Source organism: Habropoda laboriosa, unplaced genomic scaffold (assembly GCF_001263275.1).
Source record: "Habropoda laboriosa isolate 0110345459 unplaced genomic scaffold, ASM126327v1 scaffold718, whole genome shotgun sequence".
NCBI lineage: Eukaryota > Metazoa > Arthropoda > Insecta > Hymenoptera > Apidae > Habropoda > Habropoda laboriosa.
Window position 1 is genome coordinate 1,641,639 of NW_017100942.1, and position 25,976 is coordinate 1,667,614.

The window sequence follows — 25,976 nt, forward strand, 5'->3', positions numbered from 1 at the left end:
TTCTTCGACAATACTTTTCACATTATTGCATCGTGGACTTGTTTAGTGCCTTCCAGGAAAATTTAGGAAGGTTCAAAATTGAAAAGAGATAAAAAGAAGAAAATGGATGGAAATTAAAAAATAAAAAATCATACAGAACGTTTTAAGAAAGTTATTTGCAGTGCAATGCAAATGTTAATTATACGAGAAAAAGGAGCAAGTGTATTGAGGAGAATCTTAAAAATAAGAAACGATATGAAATTTTTTAAGGAAGTTATTTGCAACGTAACGCAGATGATAACAGAAAGCAGATCGCGATTACATTAGAAATAACGAAGAAAATTGCACATTGGATATCGAACAGCTTCGTAACACAATATAAAGCAATTTATGCGCGTCCATAAACAAGAAAAAACTAACGTTTCATAAAAGTTTAGTATCTGATTTAACCTGTTCCACTCGATCTTCTCGTAACCACATTAATTAGTATTCTCAGTTGTCTGAGAATCTAATAAGTCGCCCGAGAATGTGTATATCGCAGAAGGAAATCTTCGACAAGCATTAAACTGATCCTTTTAAATATTGATAAATGATACAAGCAAATACACAGTATAGTACTTAATTTTCTTCCACGGAATATCTCTGATATTTCTATTTTTAAATTACAATAATAAAAAGTACGTGATAAAAGTGTTTTTACTTTGGGTATTAATACTAACATTTGCATTTCTTCAAACATACTTAAATGCTTCGAAAAATGTCCTAAATTATGCTCGTATCGTTAATATTAGGTTTAGTCAAAAAGTTTCAGTCTTTTTATTTATCTTACAAATACACAAAAAGGCGGGAAAATTGTAGAATTCAAAATAATCATACGAGAACGCTGAAAACAAAAAGGACAGAAACTTTAGCATATCCTAAATAATTAAGTAAAATTCTCGGCTCTTTCCGTCGCTTTTCCACGATCTGAATGGCCTGTTGCCAGCAGCAGGAGGATAGACAAAAGGAACGCTCGGCGTCTCGCGAATAGAATTCTTTTTTCGTCGCTTCAGGCCTCCCTCTTTACGTTTCGAACGAAACTTTTGGCATCGTTCGTTAAATTCCGGGATCGTTGGTGAACGCTGCCAAACGTTTTGTGCCTTTTCTCAGCGTCTCCTAAATCGTCTATACAGCCTTCGAAAAATGCGAGATACGCGAATCGAAAGTTCTCGAAGCGAACGAGGAAAGAAAGTGTGCGTGTGTGTGTTGGATTTCGAAGCGGCTCGTCTTTTGTTCATCCAATATGTTCTAGCGATATTGTCTCGTCGTGTTGCAATAAATATTATGTATGCGTAACAGGAGCCAATAACCTGAGTTTCACTTTCTTTTTTTTTTTTTCGAAATATGATCGATAATAGAAGTTGATGTTCCTTCAAGATTAGACTGGGTGATTTCTTCTTTGCCATTCGTTAACTTGTCATGACGATTCCAGGCTTGAGAAATGGTTCTGGAGTTTCATTAAATTCTAGAAATTCGTATGAATCGCAGAAATTGATTTTAATTTTAGTTTGACAATTTAATTAAATTTTAGAAATTAATTTTAATTGTAAGAAATTTATTTAAGTTCTAGAAATTGATTTCAATTATAATTCTAGAATAGGTATTTTGGTATTAAATAGACGACAGGTGAAAATTTTCTTTTTTCTTCTTTATTTAGAGAGAAATTCTTCAAGCACCAGTAAAGATAAATTTTTGTATAATTAAGTGAAGGAATTTGGGTAAATTGTGTGGAGACAGATATTATTTTCTCCTAAATAAAATTAATTTCTATGAAAATGACACTGTATCTGGCAAAGTCAGTGTTTTCCAAAAAGCTGGACAACTGCCCTCTCGATAATAAACGATTCAATTATTTCTTCGTTACCCAAGACTCTGGAGCAACAGGCGAATTTTATGTAATACTTTCTAGCAACCCCTCTTCAATTTCGTTAAAATACATACACATCTCTCCTCAAAAGTAGTGAAATTAAAATTGAGTAAAATTGAAAGTAAGTTTAAGAAAAAAATTAATTGAGCGATTTCCATTTTTGGAGCAATTTGTTGCACGAATTAGGCAAACGATAAATTTCACTTCAAACTTTGAATTTCCTAAATAAAATTGAAATTTCATCGACGTGAATGAACCAAATTGAAACGAATTCAATTACATCACGTATTAGGCAAATGATAAATTTCACTTCAAACTTTGAATTTCCTAAATAAAATTGAAATTTCATCGACGTGAATGAACCAAATTGAAACGAATCCAATTACATCACGAAATAAGGGAATAAAAAATTTCACTCCAAACTTTGAATTTCCCAAATAAAATTGAAATTTCATCGACGTGAATGAACCAAATTGAAACGAATTCAATTACATCACGTATTAGGCAAAATATAAATTTCACTCCATACTTCGAATTTCCCAAATAAAATTGAAATTTCATCGACATGAATGAACCAAATTGAAACGAATTCAATTACATCACGTATTAGGCAAATGATAAATTTCACTCCAAACTTTGAATTTCCCAAATAAAATTGAAATTTCACCGACGTGAATGAACCAAATTAAAACGAATTCGATCACATCACGAATTGGGCGAATAAAAAATTTCACTCCGAACTTCGAATTTCCCAAATAAAATTGAAATTTCATCGACGTGAATGAACCAAATTGCACTTTTGCATCACATTTTTGCATTAAACTTGTAATCGACAGTGAACGACTTAAAGGAAACACTGAATCATTTCCCCCGAAAACTCCAGTCGCCGCGAGGAGAATAACTCAGGAGGCAACGATATGGAAGAATATCCCGGATAAATGATTTTCTATCAATTTCACGTTAGACGAGCCCCGGTTGGTGGCACGAAATAGTTTTACACGATCCTCTCGGAAGCGATCGATCTCGTTGAAATTGCCTGGCGAAACGGAGCCTGGGTGACTTGGAATTGTCTTAGCCTTCGATCACCCTTGACCGGCAACATATTACTCTTCCAGTTCACCCTCTTCCTTAACGTTTCTTGCCTCTTTGCCATCCGTGCGACCAAACTGCCAACCACGGAAATACATACATAGATCTTCCTCTTCCCTTCTCGTTGTTCTCCAAGCGCGCCAAACACCTTGGACAAAAGTTCCAGCTGACCTACCGACCGACGTAAATCCACTAAACCGTTGCTCTTGGCTTTCTCCTTCTGCGACGACAAATCCGCCTCTGGGACGAGTCTGAAACGTTATTTTAGCAACTTGATACACCGACGGGGGCTGAAATTGATTTAGATAGCTGCTCTAGCGAGGGTTCCATGGTCAATTGTGTCGTTTGATCTTGGAACTACCTGGGAGCTGTGTGTGTCTGCTTTTCTTTTTGCCATCTTAACCCTTTCGTGAGCAAATTAGGTTTTCTTTCAATTTCTTAGGTGGCTCTCGATCGTTGCGTTTTTGGGATCAATTTTTGTCAGAGCAGTCAATGGTCACCAAAGTGTTAACTGTGTTTTTGAAACGAACGTGAACCATTGATTTGGAACATTGAAGGACAATGTGCTGTGCAAAGGTAAAAGCGTTTGTACTATTTATATTAGGTGCGTTTGGTGTAATAGAAAGGATTTGAAATTCAGGTGAAAAATCTTGCACTCAGATATTTAACAGAGGGAAGACAAGTCGGGTCAAAAATGACCCGCTAGCAAAATTCCGAAAGTGAATTTTAAGGTAACATAAAGGTAATTAAAAAATCTCTCTCGTGTCGATAGAAATGGAAATAAAGATGCAGAAAATAAAGTGAGAAAGTTGCAGATGATAATACTTATCAGTAACCAAAGATTCACCTTTCTTTGGAAAGTTGCTGATGAGTCATATTGACTTTTATGATTTTTCTAGTATTAATTAGAGAAAAATAAAGATTACAAAGATTAAATATTCTTAAAAGGAGTCTTAAAATTATGGTCTTACCAAAATGTAAAACAATGTGAAATGAACGTATAATACTTAAAGAAATCACGTTTACTGTATTTTTAACTACCTACATATTTAGGTAGCTGCAAGGCTTGGCTTCCGAAGTGTTCTTTCTTTGTTAGGATCTACCATTACCGATCATAAATCGTGCGTTTCGCTAAAATTTCTACTTCTCTCTTTTAATGGAACATAAAATTTTACGAGTCATCTTATTATCTAGCTGTAAAATGTGAGTGCATTTCAATAGGGACGTTAAAACGTGAATTCCGTATGAGACGTTTCCATATATTTGTCAATTGATTCCACATACTTGTATCTCATTTATAATCGATTATTAACTAACCATTAGAGACACAATATCCGCCATAAATTTTTCTTCGTTTGAAATCGATTACACATGCAATTCCTTTTTTTTTTGTACTTCTAATATTTTTGTATATACTCTTTATTATTTCCTAATTTTTGTGTATTTTTTTAAACAATTTTTCGGTACACTTTATTTTCCTTTACTCTTCAAATATGTTAATATCTACAATTTTCATTGTATCTCATCTCTGTTCTGAAAAAAATTAGGCGAATATAAATCGACGACAAAATGAATAAATCCCTAATTAGCATTGACGCTAATTTCTCTCAGCAACTTCATACAAAAAGTCATCTAAAAGGAAATATTTCACAGCGACAAGATACTCTCTCCGAGCGAAACAATTAATAAAACTATCCCGAGTTCTCCGACACGCAGGATTTATTCCTGAATAAACCGTTCTCTCGTTTCACGTCACAAAATTTGATCACGGATTCGTTGGATGAGTTACTACAACGTGGAGGCTCCGGATTTAATATCGATAAGCCGCGGAGAAAGCTTTCGTTCGGTTTCATTAGCCATGTGCCTGGGCAGCTCGTCAAGCCGCATTTCGTGTCCATCGAACGCGGACTTCCGTGAGGTTGACACACGATATCCACCGCACTTGCTACGCGTCTCGACCTCTCGAGAGTTTGATTCTAATGCGGCGTAAAGAGGACGAATAATCCGACCTGAATCGCTATTACGCGGTTATAAGATGGAAATTCGATAATCTCTACAGACTCGCCGTGAAACTCAGGATAACGCCTCGGTTGCCGCAACAATTCCGCCCGTTGATTCATCAATTTTCAACAGGTTTTTACGAACGAACGGCCAGTGAGCCAGCGATTAGTCAGAGAGATTCGGTCAGACTGCAACGAGATTGTTTTAAGGTCTGCCTGAATGTTCTCGTCACGGTTTCGGGGAATTTGAACGGCGCGAAGGAGATTTTGTGGACGAAGGGTATAGGAGAATAAAAGGAAATTGGTAAATTTTTAATTACGACCTATCGTTTAAAATTCGGTTTATTAAATTAAGGTGGGAATTTAGTAGAAGGTATAAGGAGAGCAAATTTTCAAAATACCTGTAGGTGTTAATAGTAACGAAAGGGTGTATCAGAGTATAGTTTACATTTAGATACGAATTACTCTTTTTGCAAGAGATTGATTAAAAATGAATTTGCACCATTTAAATAAACTTTCGGAATTGGTCGTATTTCCAATTTTTCGACAAGAATGGCGTGATTCTTTGTGACACATTTGAGAAACGAATTGAGATCAATGCGTTCCACTGGTGATCAAAGGGTTAAATGGCAGAAATTTGGAACTTTCATCTCTTCCTCATTTATAAATACAAAATTAAATTCTATAATAAAACACATATTCGTATGTATTTAAATATCGTAATGAACCAAAAATGGACCCTCAATCTTTTAAACCTTTTTTGGATTTTCACCCTTATCTCTGTTCTGAAAAAAAAATTAGGCAAACGTATATGGATTAATGATGAGATTAATGTGTCACTGTTTTATACGAATTGTTACTCTAATGCAAATTTCAAACTAGCTTTTCTATCAATTTCACATTTCTTGGGTTACCAGTGAAGGCAATTTTTTCGTAAAATGGCAATTTTCTTTTATGTTCGATAGCGAATATGTGAAATAAGACATTGTTCTGCAAATAAGCGTTGCTTCTGTTTATATACGAAAGCTTTAACACCAGAACTACCAGCCCAGACAAAATGACCCATCAGCGACTTTCCAAAAGTGAATTTTTATGCAAGTAAACCGTGATTGGAAAATTCGATTCATGCCGATACAAATAGGCGAATACACGTAGAAAAATAAATTCAGAAAGTTGCAAGCGATAATACTTACCAGTATTGAACATTCACGTTTTTTCGAAAGATGCCGATGGGTAATTTTGACACGGTCGGTAGTTCTAGTGTTAAAAATGAGGAAAGGTGTGGTGAACGAAGATAGTCCCTCGAGAGGAGATTAGGTTCTTCGGGTAACAAGAGTAAAAGTGAAAAGCGCACGATATATGTGCACATTAACTGCACATTTTGACCAATTGAACAAAAACGACATGTTTCAGTGGGAAGCACTTTCCTTTAACTGGCGTTAGACCTTGTATCAGGCAGTATGTTTTACGCATGGTGGTAAAGTAGGATTTACGTCACATTGCGAATTAAGTGACTTCACGGTTCTAAGTGACCGTGAAACGTTCCTTTTTTTCTTATGGACATTCTGGTGATTAAGCAATTCCGTGTAACTATCTTGCAGTTTCTTATCCGAAACTCGAGAGACGAGGGAACTGTGGTTTTTCTTTGCTTACCTTCGATAATGCTTCTACTGTAGCATACCGATTCATAGCGGTATTTACCATTATTGCTTATTATGCTCTATCCTAGAAATTCAAATTTTGTAACAAAAGAACAATTATAAAAGACATTTACTCGTTTTCACGGATTTACTGGAATATACATAAAATGGTAATTTAATCGTTACCATTTTGGCGATTTCGGTGGATTTCTGACAGATATATACGATTTCAGGTATTAAATTATTTTTCAACTTTTATTAGTCAATTTATCGACACGATATCAAGCAATGAACGGTTAACAATTCTCCGATTATTTATAATTACTCGCGTAGAAGTAAAATGTTACATTTACCGTTACATTAAATTCTACGAGATAGAGACTTGTCGGAAAATCAATATGACAGTAAAATCGATTTAATATTCCAGCAACAGCGAAAGAATTCTATTCGTTCTCTCCAGGTGTTAATGTAAGCATGTATCAATTATTCATTAGAAACTGTAGTCGTGATACGTTTCAACCGAAACGTATTTAACTGACAGATCTGATCTGAGTAGATCTACCTTCGAGTCACTTAACCGCTACCTTTTAATTCTTTAGCAACGAAGCACAAAAATTCTTCCAATCTCTCTTCCAGAAAAGAATCACGATCGCTAAAAGTCTAATTTCTTATAATACTAAATCACAATCTACGTAAGTGTGTTTAAGTTTATCAGCAAAGTTTGTCCATTTTCTGTCCTCCGTACATCTCAATACAGGCAAACAGTCTTAAATACTGTTAACTAAATCGAGAAATCTCAATTGCAAGAGAGACAAGAGAAAAGGCAACAATTTCTCTTAAACAGTGTTCTCCACCCTCGGTCTTTCCCTCGCCCTGCAAATTCTCGCAATGGAAAAGATAATTGCCCGCGTTTCCCCTGATCCCATCAACTAAACGACCCTTTGGAGTGCTTCGAATCATCCGCGAAATCGGATTATTAATCAAATTTTCAATCGATCCAAGCACAACTCTGCCTCCTTTCCCGCCTCTCTTCTCTCGATTCATCCTGAAATCCGCACACAAATCGCTGGTACAAACGAGCGAAAAGAGCGCAAGTCTCGAATTCCATTCGATCCTCTTCGGGATTCTTCTCGCAGAGACGTTTCACGCCTCCTACGATCTCTGTAAATAAGTCGAAGAAGAGGCCTTGGCTGTGCTTTTACGAAATCGGTGTTCGCCTTTAGAGCGCGCGCCTTTGCGTTTTCATTCCTCGCACTTTGTTTTTGCACTTACCCCGACTCAACGGTGTGTGCGTGTGTGTCACACGCGCGAGTGTGAGTGTCTGGTTGTGCAGGCGATCGAACACAGTTTCCACATAAACTGTCTTAACCCAATTCCCCGGAACCGATCGCGAGGGGTTGAAAGCGTACGATTGGACGCAGCTGTGTCGTTTCGTGGCGATACCGTGCGTGCATTGGTCGAACAACACCCCACTCCGTTCGTCGACCGGCTGACTCAACCGACTGATACATAACGTCAGACTGTCGAACGGCGGGCCACGTGATCAAATTTATAGCGATTTTTTAAAATGGACTTTTGTATAAAAGGACCGCCGTATTGTACATCCAGCACAAGCTTACTTACTTTCAACAAGTAAACAACAAACCCACTCAACCCACTCAACATGTTCAAGTTGGTAAGAATCATATCATATCTATTACTACTTCTTTGCTGATCGTCGGATACACGATTCACTTTTTCATCGATATTTCTGTGGACGAGCGACGAAGGGTTCTATCTGAGACAGTTCGACCGAAGAAATCGGGTGAAATTGTTACAGCGATCGTTGTGTATGGTAAAAGTAAAGGATTTGCAGTTTCGGTCTTGTCAATTGATCCAGTATATTTCGTGTTACCCTTGCGCTATACCGAACTTTCGTTTCTACATCGGATCATTACTCGATAATACACACTCGTGCAATTTAGCGTATGTAGAGTTGCTGTGGAACGGGACCAGTTTCTGCACACCTTCTATTTCCCTCTTTCGCGGTTTCTGTTCAAGGATCTGTCAAATTTCATTAAACCTCCATTTTCGAAAGTTCGCTGCGCTTGCACGTTTCTCTGGATCCTTTCGTGATTTTCCATTTCTTCCAGAGTGAAATGATCGCGAAACACCTTCTCTTTGCCTTATTAGCATGTTTGTCCAAGGATTTGTCAAATTTCGTCGAATCCCTCTTTTCGAAAGTTCGTGGTATTTGCACGTTTTTCTAGATCCTTTCGTGTTTTTCCACTTCTTCTGAGAGCGAAACGATCGAGAACGAGACACTACGGTGCTCCTGTCGAGTCTCTAAGTTTGCATATCGGCCGCGTTTCGCCGTAAATCGTCGGATCGGCTCTATGTTTTAATGCCAGGGAAAATTCCTCCGTTCACCACGGTCTTCCTTTGATCGATAAAGCGGCGCGTCGCGTTCTCTCCCGCGAGAGAAGTATCGCGCGCCGTGACCTTTCCACGCGCCGCGATCCAACGTTCACTCGAACGGACACACTCGGCGTTTCCGTCCGGTCACAAAAATTCTCGGCAACCGAGCGAAATCACTGAAGCATGCACATTGTTAGCTAACTGGTCGAATGCAGTCGGACAAAATGGAATGCAAGCCGCGCCACGGTTTTCCTTCTATGCAAACCCAGTCTCGAGCAGGAGATCGTTGCTCGCGTGCCGCTTTTGCTCTCGCGATCGCGACACATGCTTTACGTCACTTCCAAGGAATGAAGTCGTGTGAACGCTGCTATCCGGAGCAAGGTGGCGTTTCTAATTGTTCGAGATGAATTTCACGGTTTGTTGAGTCGTCTAGTTTTCTTTTTAACAACTTGTGTCACTGCATAGTGATTTCGATGATGATTGAGAAGACGGCGAAGTATCGGTTCAGTTCTGAGATTTACTCTACCCTTGATAGAAAGTGTTTGGTAAAATTCAGTAGTATGAAAGTAACGAGTAATTGTGTAGGTTTAAGGTGAACGGGAAAGCAACCTTAGCCCTTCGAAATCCACATTTTTTAAAATAAATTTCCTATTATTTTAAGAATTTTATTTGAAATGCACTTCAAACGATCTTTCGCTGATAGGAACCAATTTAAGCAATTTGTTTTGCTAATTATATTGAAAATAGCGTTAAAAAACAAACTAGCAATTTAAAACTAATGTCGAGTCACACTCCAGTCCAAAGAGTTAACCTTACGCAAATTTGTATTCTGTACCTGCAAAATTATAGTTAGCTTCGAATTACTATGATCGAAAATTTTCTGACAGTAATGTAGAACGATCAAAAATTGTCCTTCGATACTTGCACCTCGCTATCTCAATCACCCAAACGGTTTCCCCAAAGAAACCACCATTCTCGATCTTCGAAACAACGCAAAACTTCCAACTCTCAATCTCACCGAAAAAAAATCAGCAAAAAGCAACTTCTCAAGATTCCTCCTCCGCTGTTACCTCGGAATATTAATTGGTCCAAGGACTCTCGCAGAACAAATACTCGTCTCGAATCCTTCTAACGCGATCAAAAGTGTCCGCTTCGTTTCCGCGGTAAGTCCCGTAATCGTCGCGAAGATTAACGTTTCCGTGGGAAAATCCCCCCGACGATGCTGGGGCAGACATAGGAGAAGACTCTTCTCGTTGTTGCTGTTCATCGGCAAGACAGACTCCTAAGACTGTAGGAAGATACTCGACTACACGCTGCGACAATTACCTACAAAGGAAGAGATAAGAAACGGTTCGGTTGTTCAGTAAGAGATCAATTGCACGTGCCACTTTTCCCACAGGCTGTTCTTGCCGCCATTCTGGCTGTCGCTACCGCCGCCCCTGGTGGTCTTACCGGCATCGTTGCCGATCATGGAATTGGACCGATCACCGCTCCTCTGGTTGTCAGCCACGCGGCTCTGCCTGCTGCCCACGTTATCGCTCAGCCCGTCGCCCCAATCGTCCGTACCGCACCCATCGTCACCAAGACCGTGCTGACCGCCGCTCCCTTGCCCCTCCTTTCTCATGGCTTGCACTAGGCGACAGAGCTGATTCTATCTTACTACCACCAAGTCACGACGAGACAGCCCCACCCCCTAGAAAAAACACATACACACATACACACGCCCCTTTGATTCCTCTGAAATTGTCCCCGCCCAAAAAACCAACCAAAAAAAAAAAAAAAAACAAACAAGAAGAAAAGAACGAACTTAAAGGAAATTGAAGGAGAAAAAAAAAAGGAAAAAAAGAAACGAACGAAGAGACGATGCGAAGGAAAGACGCGTAGCTTCGAGGATGGAACAAATAAAAAGGACAGCGACAACTTGGAACACAGATGTAAAAACCATTCTCTCTTTCTCTATCCCGGCCATCTCACCATCGAGGGTACAATGTCGCACGGGAAATAATGTTCAAGACGCGAACCAGCGACGACCGGGAACAGGCCGCGTCAAGGAATCAGGCTAGGCTCTCTCCTTTCCTCGCTCATTCGCGACTTTGAGATCATCAATGTAATTCGGACATTCGCATCTCGATCATTGCACCATCATCCAGGACCCCTCCCCTTTGGTCATATGGAATTTTAATAAAATTTTATTTAAAAAAATACATTGGATCGTGTCTGTTACTTTGTTCAACCTTCGTCCTTTGTTCGTGATCTATTGTGAATGTTGAAACACAGCTCGAACGGCTCTGTTCGATTAACGAGAAGGAGTTTGCGAGGTAGAGTAGCGCGAGTAGGTTAAAAATTTGCGATCCAGAACGTTCACCCTCGATCGGGGACAGGATAAAGCGAGACACGTGTTACGAGACGTTGCGTTACACTTCTTGGCGAAGCAAACAGATGTATACTGGGTGTCGGGTGAAGTTTCCAACAAACTTTGCTTGCGTATTAAGCAGGTGATTCTGAAGAAAACATGTCATGTGCACTATAGGTCTATTTCGTTTCGTTACTGAGATTAGGCCTTGTTCGTGTTAGCTTCAGGAGCTAGCTAGTTATGGTAGCTCAGTATCAGCAATGATACCTTGATTACACTGTTCCAAAATGTTTTCAGAAGCTCGAGAATAACGAGTTTTGAACGTTATCTCCTAAACGATCTGTACATCATATGTGGAATAAAGTAAGTAGGTTGGAACTATTGGGTCACCCGGTGTATGCTTGATACGTTATTCTCGATATAACTGTCTAACGAAACGAGATAGACCCACAGTGTACATGACATTTTTCATTGAAAATGACCTGCCCAACACATAGGCAAAGTTCATTGAAAACTTTATCGTACACCCTGCATATAGATGGCCGAATAAACGATGTTGCTCGAATGCCACTCGTCTCCACCCAGTTCGTGCATGAATCTGACTTTCGAGTATATCCTCCCTTCGTTTTACGACAGTGTCGACCTATCTCTAAAGGATTCTCCACCCTTTTCAACGCTCAGCCCAGTAAACGCTGTCAGCCGCGACAAGACAGTCTCGTATCGGTTCCTCGCCTTTTCCATCGTCCACGATACGCTCGAATTCGAACGGAGAGCTGCTTTGACAATCTCCACGTGGATTTTACAGCTGGCATAAAAGACGACGAGAGTAAGTTCGAAGACGAAATTAGTCTAGCGAAGGGAAACTAGTTCAACTTGAAGTCGCATAGTTTATTTCAGAAACATTTCGAGTTGGTACAGAATGACTTGTCGCGCTTCGTCGCTCTTATAGTAGACATTTTTGAGTGAGAATGATCGAACAGAAGGAATGTTCAGCGTGGTTCTATTGTCAGTAGACGTAGACTGATCCTGGGTGGTACCATTTGTAGCTGTGAGCGTAGGATAGAGGGTAAGTTGCTGTGTGGAGAGGAAACACCTTCACGTAGGGGTGCGAGTAGACCAGCGGAGGTGAGATCAGCGGTGGTATCGGAGCTGGTACAGCGGACGCTGCCAGAATTGTCACGGCCAGCAAGAGAATCTGTTCGACAGTAAGAAAAATGTATTAACTATGGGAGGCTTTTTTTTTTAATTAATTCGCCGCCTTTAAATTTGTTCCTTTAAATTCAAATATTTTCCCGCCTTTTTTGTTTTATTTTAATTTACGCAATTTTTTCATGGGTTTGTTGAATGGTAAATGTGATCTCAAAAATTTTATAGTGCAAACCTATTTCTAGAGGATTTTGCCCCATTTTCACTGCATCGAATGATTCTCAAATTTTTAAAGAAAAAAGTTTCTGCTTGCATTTAAAGGGTTAGGGGAAAGAACGAGAAATGTCACAAAACAGCTTTATAGAGAAAATCAATTCCTAATATTTTTTCCCAGGAGTAAAGAAACAAGGTTAGACTGCAAAAAACAAAGAACACTGCAAAATATTGAAACCAGCATAAATGTGTTGACATGAACATTTTTTACTATTCTTATGAATCTACTTTTACTACATATTTGACTGTGTCGGAAATTAGATTTTATTAATATACAATTAGTATGAATGTATTCAGCAGTTACAGCTTTAAATGCAACGATGAAGCAATGCTTCACGTAGTTAGTATACAGTGAATTGATAAATTTTGCACTCTACTTAGAGCTGTGAATTTGCAACCACTTGCTACATAGCGGATATTTATGTGACTGATACCAACCTATTGATTATTCAATTAATAATGGCTGAGTTAGTGGGAGATTTATGGAAGTAATTGCATTAAGTGGACTGCTATTTGCAACCTTAACGGTTTCCATGCAGTTAAAGCGTAAAGTATAATCAACTGAATAGATAAGAATGACTTAAATGCGAAAAACGTGGAGCTATCAACCTCGTCTACAAGAACGAAGTGTTGATGATAGTGTTGATTAATTCGTGAGACGTAATACAATATAATAAATGTTCCACCATAAAAGAAAATTGATTTTCACCTCCATACTAATGATTAAACATTAAATCAATTATTACAGTGTAATTTAGAAATGTGACAAATATTAACAATTTAATGAATTTGCAATTTTTCACTATTTTCTCAATGATATTCTTTCATTTCTGTTACGTTAATCTTTGTTTGCAAGCGTTCAAGAATTTAGCGAATTAAATGTTTCAATATGAATTGAGTATTTGGTATTATCGAAAAATTGAAAAATAAAAATTATTGTGGGTATGGTAGGAATACGTATAACAAATTTATGAAAAATTATGTAAAAATAATAATGCAGAAATGGTATAAAAATGATTTAAAAGTAATAACGCAGGAATGACACAAAAATTATTTAAAAATAATAATGCAGAATTTATACGAAAATTATTTAAAAATAATAACGCAGAAATGACAAAAATTATTTAAAAATAGTAACGCAGAAATGACAAAAATTATTTGAACCTTCTTCAAATAAAATTTCACATTTCCGAATTTGCAAGTTTCAATTCAAGTGAGCAATAATGGGAATAAATATAACGCGATTATAGCGCAGTTACGTATCTCATTAATTATTCCATGCACACATGTTGAACATCGATACGCGTCAACACGCCGCCGCCGGTTGCGTTTAAAAGCAGTCGAACGTTCAAACAGCCCTGCGTTAAATGATCAATCGCAATTCAAACTCTATGCAAATCGAATTGTCGGCTAATTGTGAAAGTTCGAAACGAATCGTTCTCGCGCACGTTCCGCAATATTGCTTAATTGCGGCCCCTGCCACGAAAGAAAAAGAAAGTTTACCGCGTTAAACGTCCGGACCAACAAAACTGTGCCGTTTAAACATTGTACTCGTTTCACCGCTGCGCCGGATCACAAGGAGCTTCATTAAGAAAATCAAATCGGTTAATTGGTTTCCATAGGAACTTATTTCCTTGTCGAATCGAATCGATACGGACAGTTTTCTTCGAAGAATTACGATAACGATGTGAATTTCTTGTTAAACTCCCTGGCTGCATAAAGAATTTTCTTATATGAAATTTGGAAGAGGTATTATTACACGAATAAGAAAAGTATTATTTTTTCAAAATCGCACCTTAAATTTTGGAATTTTAAGTCGCTATTGAAAGTGTTATTAATTCTAATAAATAGAAAAATAGTAGGAAATGTTTGTTTTGTTCAATTTGTTCAATTTGTAAATATTCATAAATTCTTTGTACAAATAATAAACGTATAATAAATATTCATAAGTACCTACTACATTCATATTTATTACAGTTTATCTACTTTTAGTCTCAAATGAAAGATAATACGGCTAGAAGAAATATCTTTTATCAAACGTGAAAGATTTATAAGAATTTAATAGAAATAAACGTACATGACACAAATTTGAATAATTTACTCGTAAGTATACGTGTTAAATTGGAGAAAACTTTTATTTGATGACAACTGAGAGTGTGTCTGACACTAAACGATCTCATTTCACTTGCTTCCCTATATCTTCTTCTTCATCACTTGTTCCAATTACACGTTATTAAATCTTCAAAAAACTCTCAATACGACGTCTCGAAAATGAATTCCAAAATAAATTCGAATTAATAATAAACTTCACAAGATGTAAATTTATTAGGAATTTCTCTTCTTGTTCTGTTTAACATGCAAAAGGAAACTCTGAAGATTTCCTTTTTTAACGAAATAAAAATTCTTCGCACAAATTAATTAGAAAACTATTAAATGAAAGTTATTATATCGAAGTTAGTGAGGCGTCCTTTGCTCGCGCTACGTTCAAATTAATTAATTGGCGTTTTCGCGAAATCGTCAGAGATTCCGCGAAGTTGTCGAAATTCGGCGCTAAATGCAATTAAAAATTTTTAATTAAACACATTCGTCGATGGAATATTTCACTGGAGCTACTCTAACGAACTACTAAAGCGCAATGTTTGTACAACCTATTAACCATGTGAAACGACCGCGTTACAACACGAGAAGCGTTAATTTACAACTTCGCCGGATTAAAAATTTTCAAATTGAGCGACTACACTGTAATCGGACAACAATACCTACACAATGTAAATTAATTGATTTCATTCAAGTCGATGAAATTGCAATTACGTTTATCAAATTGAAATTCCCCTTTTTCAACATCTACTCCCACCACTTTTTTTTTTTTAATTCTTTACCACCACAATGTAGGACATCAGAAACCATGCAACTATGAATTTAATATTTTTTCTGAAAATTCTTTACCACCAGAATGTGGGATATCAAAAAATCATGCAACTTCGAATTTAACACTTTTTCCATATTTTGTACGGTTTTTATAAATATTCGGGATAATGTGAAAATTGCCAATTTCTTTGAGTTTTCATTCTTAGGACTGTTTCATAGACGAAACAGAAAATTTTTTCGTTCTTATCGTCACTTGAACATTTTCCATATCGTACACGATTTTTCTAAATATTCACGATAATGTGAAAATTGCCAATTTCTTTGGGTTTTCACTCTCAGAACCGTTTTATTCAACCGCTTGAACAAAATTTCCGGCAAGTTCCAAATTTTCTAAATTTTTCAATTACCGAATTTTCTTCCCAAATAAAACCCCCCTTATTCCCCCAAAACTACACTTCTCAGCATCCAGCGTATTATCCAACAGCGAATCTAGGGACACACGACGTATATATACTTGCCAGCTTGAACATGTTAAACGTTTTATCGGCTTTTCCGTTCAGAAACACGAAAGGAACGCGAATCGATACTGCTATTAACGCTTGAGAAATCGAACTCTTTATATATACATGTACCGAAAGCTGTGTCATCTTCATTGTTTCACCCTACTCCAACGTTCGCGGCCTTGATCAGCTCCCGATAATCCGTATCCGCGAATCGAGCGATTTTTTCGTCCTTCTTCAGCTTCTTCCATCTTCTTCCCCTACCTAGAACCTAACCTCCAGTCTTCCGCGCATTTTTTTCCTTCCTATCGTAAATATGCAACGGTCGAAGAGAGACAACGCGTTCAGCACGCCCCACTCGGAAGTAAAGATGTCGATGGGAACACGGCTGGTTAGATCGGTATCGTTGATTTATAGAAGGACTCTTCAGCGTCGACAGCGACGAACGGTGGCGTTCGTTTAATCGAAGGACACGAATGTTCGCAGCGGCGGGAACCTCTCTGATTAAAAGCGACGCCGGAGAAAGCGAGGTCCTTCGAGCCGCGTCGCTGTTGCTTAAAAGCGACGAAGGACTGCGCTCGCTAATGGTCTCGAAACGTTGCTAGTCCCATGCTGGGAACGGAAGGCAACGTGCAACTATGAGCGAGCGAGCATCGTTCGATTAACGACGGACCACGGGAGAAGCGTCTTTTCGAGTTCCTTCGATCGTGCTGTAGATCCTCTTGCCGTCTGAAAAGGAGCGTCCGTCTATTCGTCTATTTCGCGAGGGAATTCCGAGTGGAGTTTGGTTTATTTGCACGGTGTTGTAGGTGGATTCGGTTGTTTGCGCGAGGAATGAAGAATTTAGGGTGGAATTCGTTTAAGATGAGCTTCACTTAGGTGGAGAATTGTGCAGAGGAGAGTGACAGGGAAAATGGCTGGGAGGTATGTTTCAGATTGGAGTATGAATTAGGAGTCTCTGATATTGTAATTTCTTCTTCGTTTTGGTCTGGTGTAGTTAATTGAATTTTTTGAGGGAAGATTTTGATGTGGTTCGTCTGACTTGAGAAAGAGTGAGGAAAATAGGAAAATGGGGAATGTAGGGAATTGTGGAGAAAAGGGAAATGTGTTATGTTGAGAAAAAGTTGTCTCAAAGGTTACTTCAAAAGTTGTCTCAAAAGTTTGAGATCACTGTGCATTACAAGTCACACAAAATTTCCCAGAAAAAAATTAGCAATGTAAAGAATTTTCCCGAGAAATTTTGCATCACTCAAATCAATGAAAATGAGGTAAATTCAAATCTACAAAAAATTAACATTGATCTCAAAAGTTATCTCGAAAGTTTGGGATCACTGTGCATTGCAAGCTCCACAAAATTTCCCTCCCCCCAAAAAATTTAGCAATGTAAAGAATTTTCTTAACGAACTGTTGTGCATCACTCAAGTCAATCAAAATGAGGTAAATTCAAATCCACAAAAAATTAACATTGATCTCAAAAGTTACCTCGAAAGTAATTTCAAAAGTCTGAAATCACTGTACACTGCAAGCTACACAGAAATTTCAAAAAAAAAAAAAAAAAAAAATAAAAACAGAGAATTCAACGTAAGATGAAAAATTTCAAATTTAATCAAATTCATTGCGTCACATCGAAACGACCGTAACGACGGAATGTTTCGGGGTGAATTTTCCCCTTTGGAGATCAGCTCCGTTCGAGTGCGGTTGCTTAACAAATTCCTGACGAACGACACCTTATCGGGGCAAGACTCGTTTCCTAGACCACGATACGGGAATGTTGAATTGCCGCTGCGTCGCATAAAAGGCGCTTTCCTATATCTATTCTTACGCAGCCAGCACCCGTGGCCGTCGAAGCGTAACGGGCTCGAGTGTCTTTCGAAACCACGAATAGAATATAGATTTCCATAATGGAGGCATAAAAATGAACGGTTACGTTTTCAACGTCACGACTCCACGGCCGCGTAGGTGTATCCCTCGTGCTTTGCAATCGTAAAACAGTTACGATCCTTCGTGATTGATAAACAATAACGACGTTGACCGTGCTATAAGCGTCGTGGCATTGGTATTTTAAACTTTCCTTCGTTTTCGTCTCTTCGTCCGTGGTAGCTTCTTGATAGTTCGACGATTCGATTGTCAACATCTTTCGGAATTATGGTTGCAATTTTAATCGAAGCGGAGGGAGCTCTTGGTAGCTGAAGGAAAAATTGAAATTGAAGTTGGAGGAAAATTTTTGATGCGATTCCTGTGAAAGCTATTAGCAGTGTTTGTGGAAAATAATTTGAAGAAATACTGTTAGAAACATGTGGAATTTTGTGATTAATCTTTATTTTGTTATTTGTTAATCGTTGTTTTATGATTAATCTTTCGTCAGTGTTGACCTTAATTTTAACATTTTGCACTCGAGTGGCGACTGAGAAGCGACATTATTTTGTACTATTTGGTAAATAATTAAAAGAAATAAAAAAGAGAATGTATTTTTCAGCAAATACTGAATATCAATTTTGGAGGTAACAGGCTATAGTGAAAATATCTTCGAGTGCAGAGGGTCAAGTCGTTCTATGCCAATGTCTAATACCATGAATAATGTTTTTATTTCAAGAATTTTGTCAGTTTCGGAATAATTAAGTATGCAATTTGAAAAATTTCGATGTAACACACCTTCTTTTAAGAAGTAGAGCTTTTTTTAAAAATGAATTATCTCTTTAATTCCGCTGTTCGTTATTTCTTATTTATTCTCTCGCGATAAGTATGCATCCACGGTATCAATGCAATTATAATTCTCCAAAGATCGCTCATTTATAGTTCACTTTCGTGCGAATGCACGATGAATCCTTTCCCGCGAGCAAGTGGCTCGGGATAAGGTTGTATTAAACGCAGGGACAATCGCGCGCAAAAAAAAAAGAAGAACCTCTAAAGGTATTTACCATAACTTGATTCAATAACGTTCCAGGAATTCTTAATCTCTGAAATGATGAAACGAACTCTGAATGAAAAGCGCGCTGCATCGATTAATCCTCTTGCTTCGAAACGTATTACCGTACCGGAGTTCCGTTTAACGTTTATCGCTCTCTATCAATCGCTAACGATATTGTGCAATTCCGTGTTGTCGGTTATTAACGTTTCTTTTGCGTTCAATTCTAGTACGGAGTATGCTGTAAACTGCTAATCTCGAGATTTCTAATTTCTTTCCTTTTCTTGTAAAAAGTGAGACAATGAAACGTTGAGGATATTATTAATTGCAATTAATACGTTTTAGGTATTTTTAAACTCACAATTATTGCAGGCATTCTTAAGATCGTATCTGACGTGAAATTTGCTAGTAAAAACCTGAATTCAAAAGCTGTGCGTTGCACAAGGCCATTGAAACCGATTGCATAATATAGAAGTAATGAGACACTAAGATACACCGATACACTTTTAACAGAAACGAAGAATAATTTCTGTTTATATGGAAAAGGGATAACTTCTAAAATTTCGTTAACCCTTTACCTAACACTCGCGAAGTTTTCATCTAAACGTTAGGAAGTCATACTATCATAGAACCTAACTGTATTCTATTCAAGAATTTATTCTATTAAGAACGTAATTTACAATTAGTCTGAAAATCGAAAGTTTGGACCTTAACTGTCGCAGAGGTATCGATTTCATTTTCTCTTCGTCAGGACATATTTCAACCCTTGAAACACATTCCAACAATAACCTGTAATTCCTAAGCTCAAAGATATCTTTTCGTATCGCGTTAACACTACAAATCCTCCCCCAAGCACTACAAAACGACTAACACCATCCGCCTGTTCGTAGGTTCCTGGCAATCTGGTGGCCCCTGAAGTGTCAGATAACGAAGCGTCGTGCCCGAATGATGATCGTCGTGATCTGGTTCATCGCTCTCACGATCACCTCACCGTGGCTTCTCTTCTTCGACCTGGTCGCCATCTACGACGACGATCCAGACCTGAGACTCTGCCTCGAGGTTTGGCCTCAACCGGAAGACGGCACCCTTTTCTTCCTAATCGGCAATCTAACACTCTGCTACGTTCTTCCCACCATTCTAATCTCCCTCTGTTACATACTGATCTGGATCAAGGTGTGGCGAAGGCACATACCCACCGACACGAAAGACGCTCAGATGGAGAGGATACAGCAGAAATCGAAGGTCAAAGTCGTGAAAATGTTAGTCGTCGTCGTCATACTCTTCGTCTTATCGTGGTTGCCCCTCTACGTGATCTTCACGGTGATCAAGATCGGCGGTGACGTGGCCGAAAGAGAGGACGAGATCTTGCCTATCGCCACGCCGATCGCTCAATGGCTAGGCGCCAGCAATTCCTGCATCAATCCGATCCTCTACGCCTTCTTCAACAAGAAATACCGACGCGGTTTCGTCGCGATCCTCAAGAGCGGACGTTGCTGCGGAAAGATCAGATACTACGAGACCGTCGCGATGATGTCATCCTCCACCAGCATGAGGAAGTCCTCCTATTACGTGAACAACAACAACAACAACTCATCGACCAGACGAACCTTCCACGGACCGCCTGTCCATCAAGAGAGCAACGTTTCCTACATATTCAACCACACCGGCGTCTAAATCTGACACCGCAAGTCGCGTCGAGATTTGATAGTCGGGTGTATTCCGTGGCTGGCTGCCCGGAGAACGGGCTTCATAGTGAGAGCCGGTCCGAGATTCTGGGTCACGTGTGATCGCAACCGATTGTCACTCGGATCGGAAGTCGTCGATTAATAACGGAGTTCAACGGATAGAAGCACGTTGTTCAACCGCGAAATCAGTCGTCGGCTGTTCCACCCTCCCTCCCCACACCTCACCTCCTTTGTGTTTCTTTCTCTATTCGCGTTGTTCCGTATGCGATGCTCCGCGACGTTTACCAGGCCTGTTGTTGTTGTTGTCGACGAATGAGAGGGGGAGAAACAACGTTTCTCCGAGACGTCGTTTTGTGTCCTCCGGTGTTTCGAACAGCTCTCGCGGATCCTTCTGCTTCGACGTGTCCGAGCGGAGATTCGGCGTGATTCACCTCGTACAGAGAACAGCGAGACGACGAGGAAACGAAGGAACGTAGGGAGCGTAGATAGCGACGACGAAGCTCGGACACTTGGAGGGCTTTCCTCCTTTTCACGAGCACACCTTTCTAGATTTCTAAGGAATCCGCGAACGAAGGGACCGAGTTTGGTAACCGAGCGAGGCTCGCGACAGCGGCGAGTAGAGGAGAGACGGGAGAGCTGGTCGTTCGCGAACGGTAGATCAGTCCTGAGAGAGCGATCGAGCGCGCGATCTCCACGCAGCGGGGATACGACACTTTAAGGTCGCGCGCCGGTCGATCGAACGATCCTTCGTGGAACTTGCTGGTCCATTGTAATTGTACTTGTCGTCTGGACGAAAGGGTTAGGGCCGAAACTGCGCGATCTTCGTCTCGACGAATTAACTCATAGGTCTTTTTTTAGGCTACGTAACACAGAAATTTATCCGTGCATTGCATGCTGCGATTTAAAATGACACTAATTGCATAACACCTAACGTTACCTTACACATTAACTGGCATAGCGTGTACGTGAGAGAGAGAGAGAATGTCGAGTGCAAGATGAAGAGAGACAGGAAACGAGAGAGAGATCGCCTAGTCGATCGAACTTCGATTAAACACTACCTCCGCATGCGAGAAAAGCAGATTACTACGTTATTATATACACTACTGGTACTTATTATTCGTAGCACGGTCGGCTCCAACAAGCATAATATATATATACACGTACATACATACATACATATATATATATTTTCTTATCGGAACGTTAGACGATCTAGTCGTTTTTTGGGACTTCTTACGGTGCCATACGTACATTGATTAAAAAAGAAAAACGAGAAAAAAAAAAACAAAATGAAATAAAAACGCCTGCCGTGATCGGCCGACTAAGCAGAGTTATTTAAGAGAGATACATTCGAAGCGCACCGACCAGACAGCGAACAGTTGTGCGCTTCGGACGATACTAGTTGTATTTATCGATTGATTCGACATCGAACGATTGAGAACAACACACGCTTTCGTCTTTGCCGCGTTATCAACGTTGCCTTTTCCCTTAATTCTCATTTGATCATCTCTGACGATCCTTGCATTGTTCCCGAAACCATAGAAGCAGCCTGTTCCTAATCACCGTTCTCTACTCCCGGCTATTTCTCTGTGCGTCTACGCGACCCGGGGAAAGGCGGAAGTGACCGATTTACCGTTTTTCTCTCGAATTTGATTCTCTATCGATCACGTGTGCGACGAATTAACGCGGTCACTGGCGACAATAACGACCTTTTGCGACGCTCCAGGAGGGCTGCTCCTGTCACGAGCTAGTACAGAGACCATGCTACGCGCTTCTTGACGGAGCTTTCGACGACGAGCGTGCTGGTTTTTGGAATGGGGAAAAATGGCACGATCGTGGTTGACGGTTTTAGCTGAGAGCGCGTGTTCGTATTTTTTTAGAGCTCGATCTCTGCGATCGTATCGTAGGGAAATTATATACGCAGATTTGTCCGTTGAACGCGTATCGCTTGGACTCGACGATGTGGAACAGCGCGGTGAAACGAATGTTTGCTTTCTTTGATGTTGATTTTACAGTGGTGTTCTGGGCGACTTTTTTTTTTCGTTTTCGGTTTTCGTTTGGAAGAAGATAAAATGATCGCGACAGAATTGCAAAACAGATAAATGCGAATGTTTCATTGACGAATTAATCCGGAATGATAGGTAATTAGTGATTTCACGTGTCGCTCTTTGAGATTTCGATCGATTGCGAAATTTTCGTGATCGAATTGCAAAGTAGATCGATGTGAACGTATATTTCATCGACGAATCGATCTAGAAAGATTAGCGATTTCTTTCAGTTTTCGATTTTTCGTTGGAAGAAGATGAAAGGATCGCGACAGAATTGCAAAGAACGAATCTTTCATCGACAAATCGATCCAGAAAGATAGATAATTAGCGATTTCTTTCAGTTCTAGATTTTCGTTCGGAAGAAGATTAAACGATCGCGACAGAATTGCAAAGAACGAATCTTTCATCGACGAATTGATCTAGAAAGATTAGCGATTTCTTTCAGTTCTAGATTTTCGTTCGGAAGAAGATTAAACGATCGCGACAGAATTGCAAAGAACGAATCTTTCATCGACAAATCGATCCAGAAAGATAGATAATTAGTGATTTCACCTATCACTGTTTGAGATTTCAACGAATTACGAAATTTTCACGATCGATTTGCAATATTTCATCGACGAATCGATCCAGAAAGGCAGACAATTAGCGATTTCACACGCCGCTGTTCCCTTCTGCCCAGTCCAAGCCCCACAGTTTCGTCGATCTTTTACGAGACTTTTACCGGGCATTTACTCAGCATCCTTCCTCGATGCTAGACGATACCTCCGTCGATCGGCTGTTTTCCTACGCGAGGAACCCAACTCGCGGGAGGAAACAGGAAGAAAAACACTGGAAACAGAAAAAAAGAGAGAAATCGAAATCACGTGTGGTCCATCCGAGTGAAGCTAGAACTTCCTGACGATTCAACGACGACGAAAAATGAAAGAAAATAGGAAGGGAAACGGAATTCAATGTTGAACAAGGAAACTCACGGGATCGTGGGCTTGAAACAAAGAAAAACAAAAAACAAAAAAATAAGAAAAAACAAATAAAAACGCTACCGACGAGAATTATAATACTTTGATCCTTTGTAATACGATGTAAGATGGTAATGTCGTATAAGAGCTGCGGGGTTTTATGATAGAGCAACTATTTTCGTAAGGTTTTTATACGTGGCGAGACAGGTTCTAGATGTAACGAAAACGTGCGAAGTATAATTGTATAGACACGGTCATGAAGAAAAACACTTTATTCATATCTATCGTGGGCTCAATAGTGCCGGCGAAGTCGCGTGACGATTCTTAGTGGTAAGACGTGAGACCGTTTAAAAAAAAGGACGAAAGGTATGAGAGTGGTGAACAGAAAATAATTGCAACAAAAAAAGAAAAAAGAAAGATGACGAAATAGTGGAAAATAACAGAGGGCACACGGGTCGAGGAATGAATAATTACAGAAATTGTCGAGATGCGACTGTATACGTACTAAACGTGACCCTACGCGTCTTGTAATTTAACGATCTAAGATGTAAGAGTGTAATATTTATATTAATAATACATAATATCGTACACGTGAAAAACTATACGTCTATCTGCTGTCTCTATGTACATATGTAACTTATCGTATGTAATATGTAAGTATGTATATCGTTGCTATGTTGTTACTATATACACCGCCGTTACCTTCGTTCTCATTCGTTGTCTCTCGTCGGAGAGATCGTAAGTCTCTCGTTGAGATTCTAAGAAGGAGCGAACGCTCGTTGTTCGCCATTTGAAACGTCGCACAGTGGAGTGTTTTTGTTTGAAAATCTGGCCAAAAATTGAAATCTTTTTCTATTCGTTGAAATTCCAACAAGTGTTTCTTTTTTTTATAATTTTACCGAAACGAAGGATCGTAGCAGCCTTCTTTTGTGCCAGAATTTTGGCAGAAGAAGAAGGCCATTTAAAAAGGATTTTGGTTTTTTCTTGTTTCTGCTTCTATTATTATTTATTAAAATCTAATCTTTTCGAATTTTCTGTCTGCAACTTAACGTTCTTAAAATAATTGTGCAAAAGTTACTTAAAAATTGATGATATATTCTTGTTTTCCTTATTTACACGTGTAACTCTAGCAATTGGGAGTTTCAATATGAAAATTTCACAGTGAAGTAAATCACGTACATAAATCGGCTTATTTCTGAATTTCTTATTTTTCTAAGTTTTCGTGTAAAATGACATTCTAACCAATACTCCACTGTGGCGTCGTGAGATACGTTTCGTGTACGCACAGTCAAAGAAAAACAGGCTTCTTGCTGTTCTCTCTTGTTAAAAAGGGTGAATCTATAGTATCGATATAAATTCTCTGATCGTGTAATTTTCTTTTCGAGTGTACATATTATCGTCCACGAAGTACGTCAATGCTTCGATTATTCGAAGGCTTGAAGTTTTATTAAATAACCGTTGTTCCAAGTACATTTTTGATATTTCACATCGTGGTGAACGTCGCTGTAAACGATACTGTTAAAGGAACCCCCAGAGATCGACGCGAAATATTCGCAGCGACAGCGAATCTTTAAGAATCCAAAAATCCTAACTTTCAAATTTATAATTTCAAAAATTAAGGTGGAAGTGCGCGGAAGGCAAAAATTAGGGTGGAAGTGTGTCAAGGAGCGAAAATATTTGAAACGCCTATAGCCGACAAGGTTACAGCGCGAGAAAATATTCGAAACGCCTATAGCCGCCAAGGTTACAATACGAATAAATTTTCAAAGCGGCTATAGACTCGAATTTGTGACGTAAAAACCGTGAGAAACGAAAAAAAAAAGACACTGAATCCTACAGATCAATGAAAATTTGATTCAGTGTGAAAAAGTGTGTCAAGAATCGAAAATATTTGAAACGACTATAGCCGCCAAGGTTGCAGTACGAATAAATTTTCAAAGCGGCTATAGTCGCGAATTTGCGACGTAGAAACCGTGACAAAAGTAGAAAAGAAACACACTGAATCCTAAAGATCAGTGAAAATCTGATTCAGTGTGAAAAAGTGTTAAGAAGCGAAAATATTTGAAACGACTATAGCCGCCAAGGTTACGATACGAATAAATTTTCAAAGCGGCTGTAGACGCGAATTTGCGACGTAAAACCGTGAAAAATGAAAAAAAGAAACGCACTGAATCCTGATTATCGATGAAAATTGACTTCAGTGTGAAAAATTAGGCGAATTTCGCTGTCGT

The 25,976-nt window shown here is 39.1% G+C and overlaps 2 protein-coding genes across 2 annotated transcripts in view; both read left to right on the plus strand.

Moving 5' to 3' along the window:
* Positions 1-20,730, plus strand: part of LOC108577637 (neuropeptide SIFamide receptor-like) — a 95,666-nt gene extending 74,936 nt beyond the window's left edge. Inside the window, exon 3 of the mRNA XM_017940814.1 lies at positions 19,947-20,730. Coding sequence (XP_017796303.1) covers positions 19,947-20,730 — 784 coding nt within the window. The remainder of the gene's footprint in view (positions 1-19,946) is intronic.
* LOC108577638 lies at positions 8,233-10,795 on the plus strand. The gene is made up of 2 exons (XM_017940815.1): positions 8,233-8,289; positions 10,411-10,795. Exons 1-2 carry the CDS (start codon positions 8,278-8,280, stop codon positions 10,645-10,647), a joined length of 249 nt encoding a protein of 82 aa, XP_017796304.1. The 5' UTR covers positions 8,233-8,277; the 3' UTR covers positions 10,648-10,795.
* Positions 20,731-25,976: the final 5,246 nt, after the last annotated feature.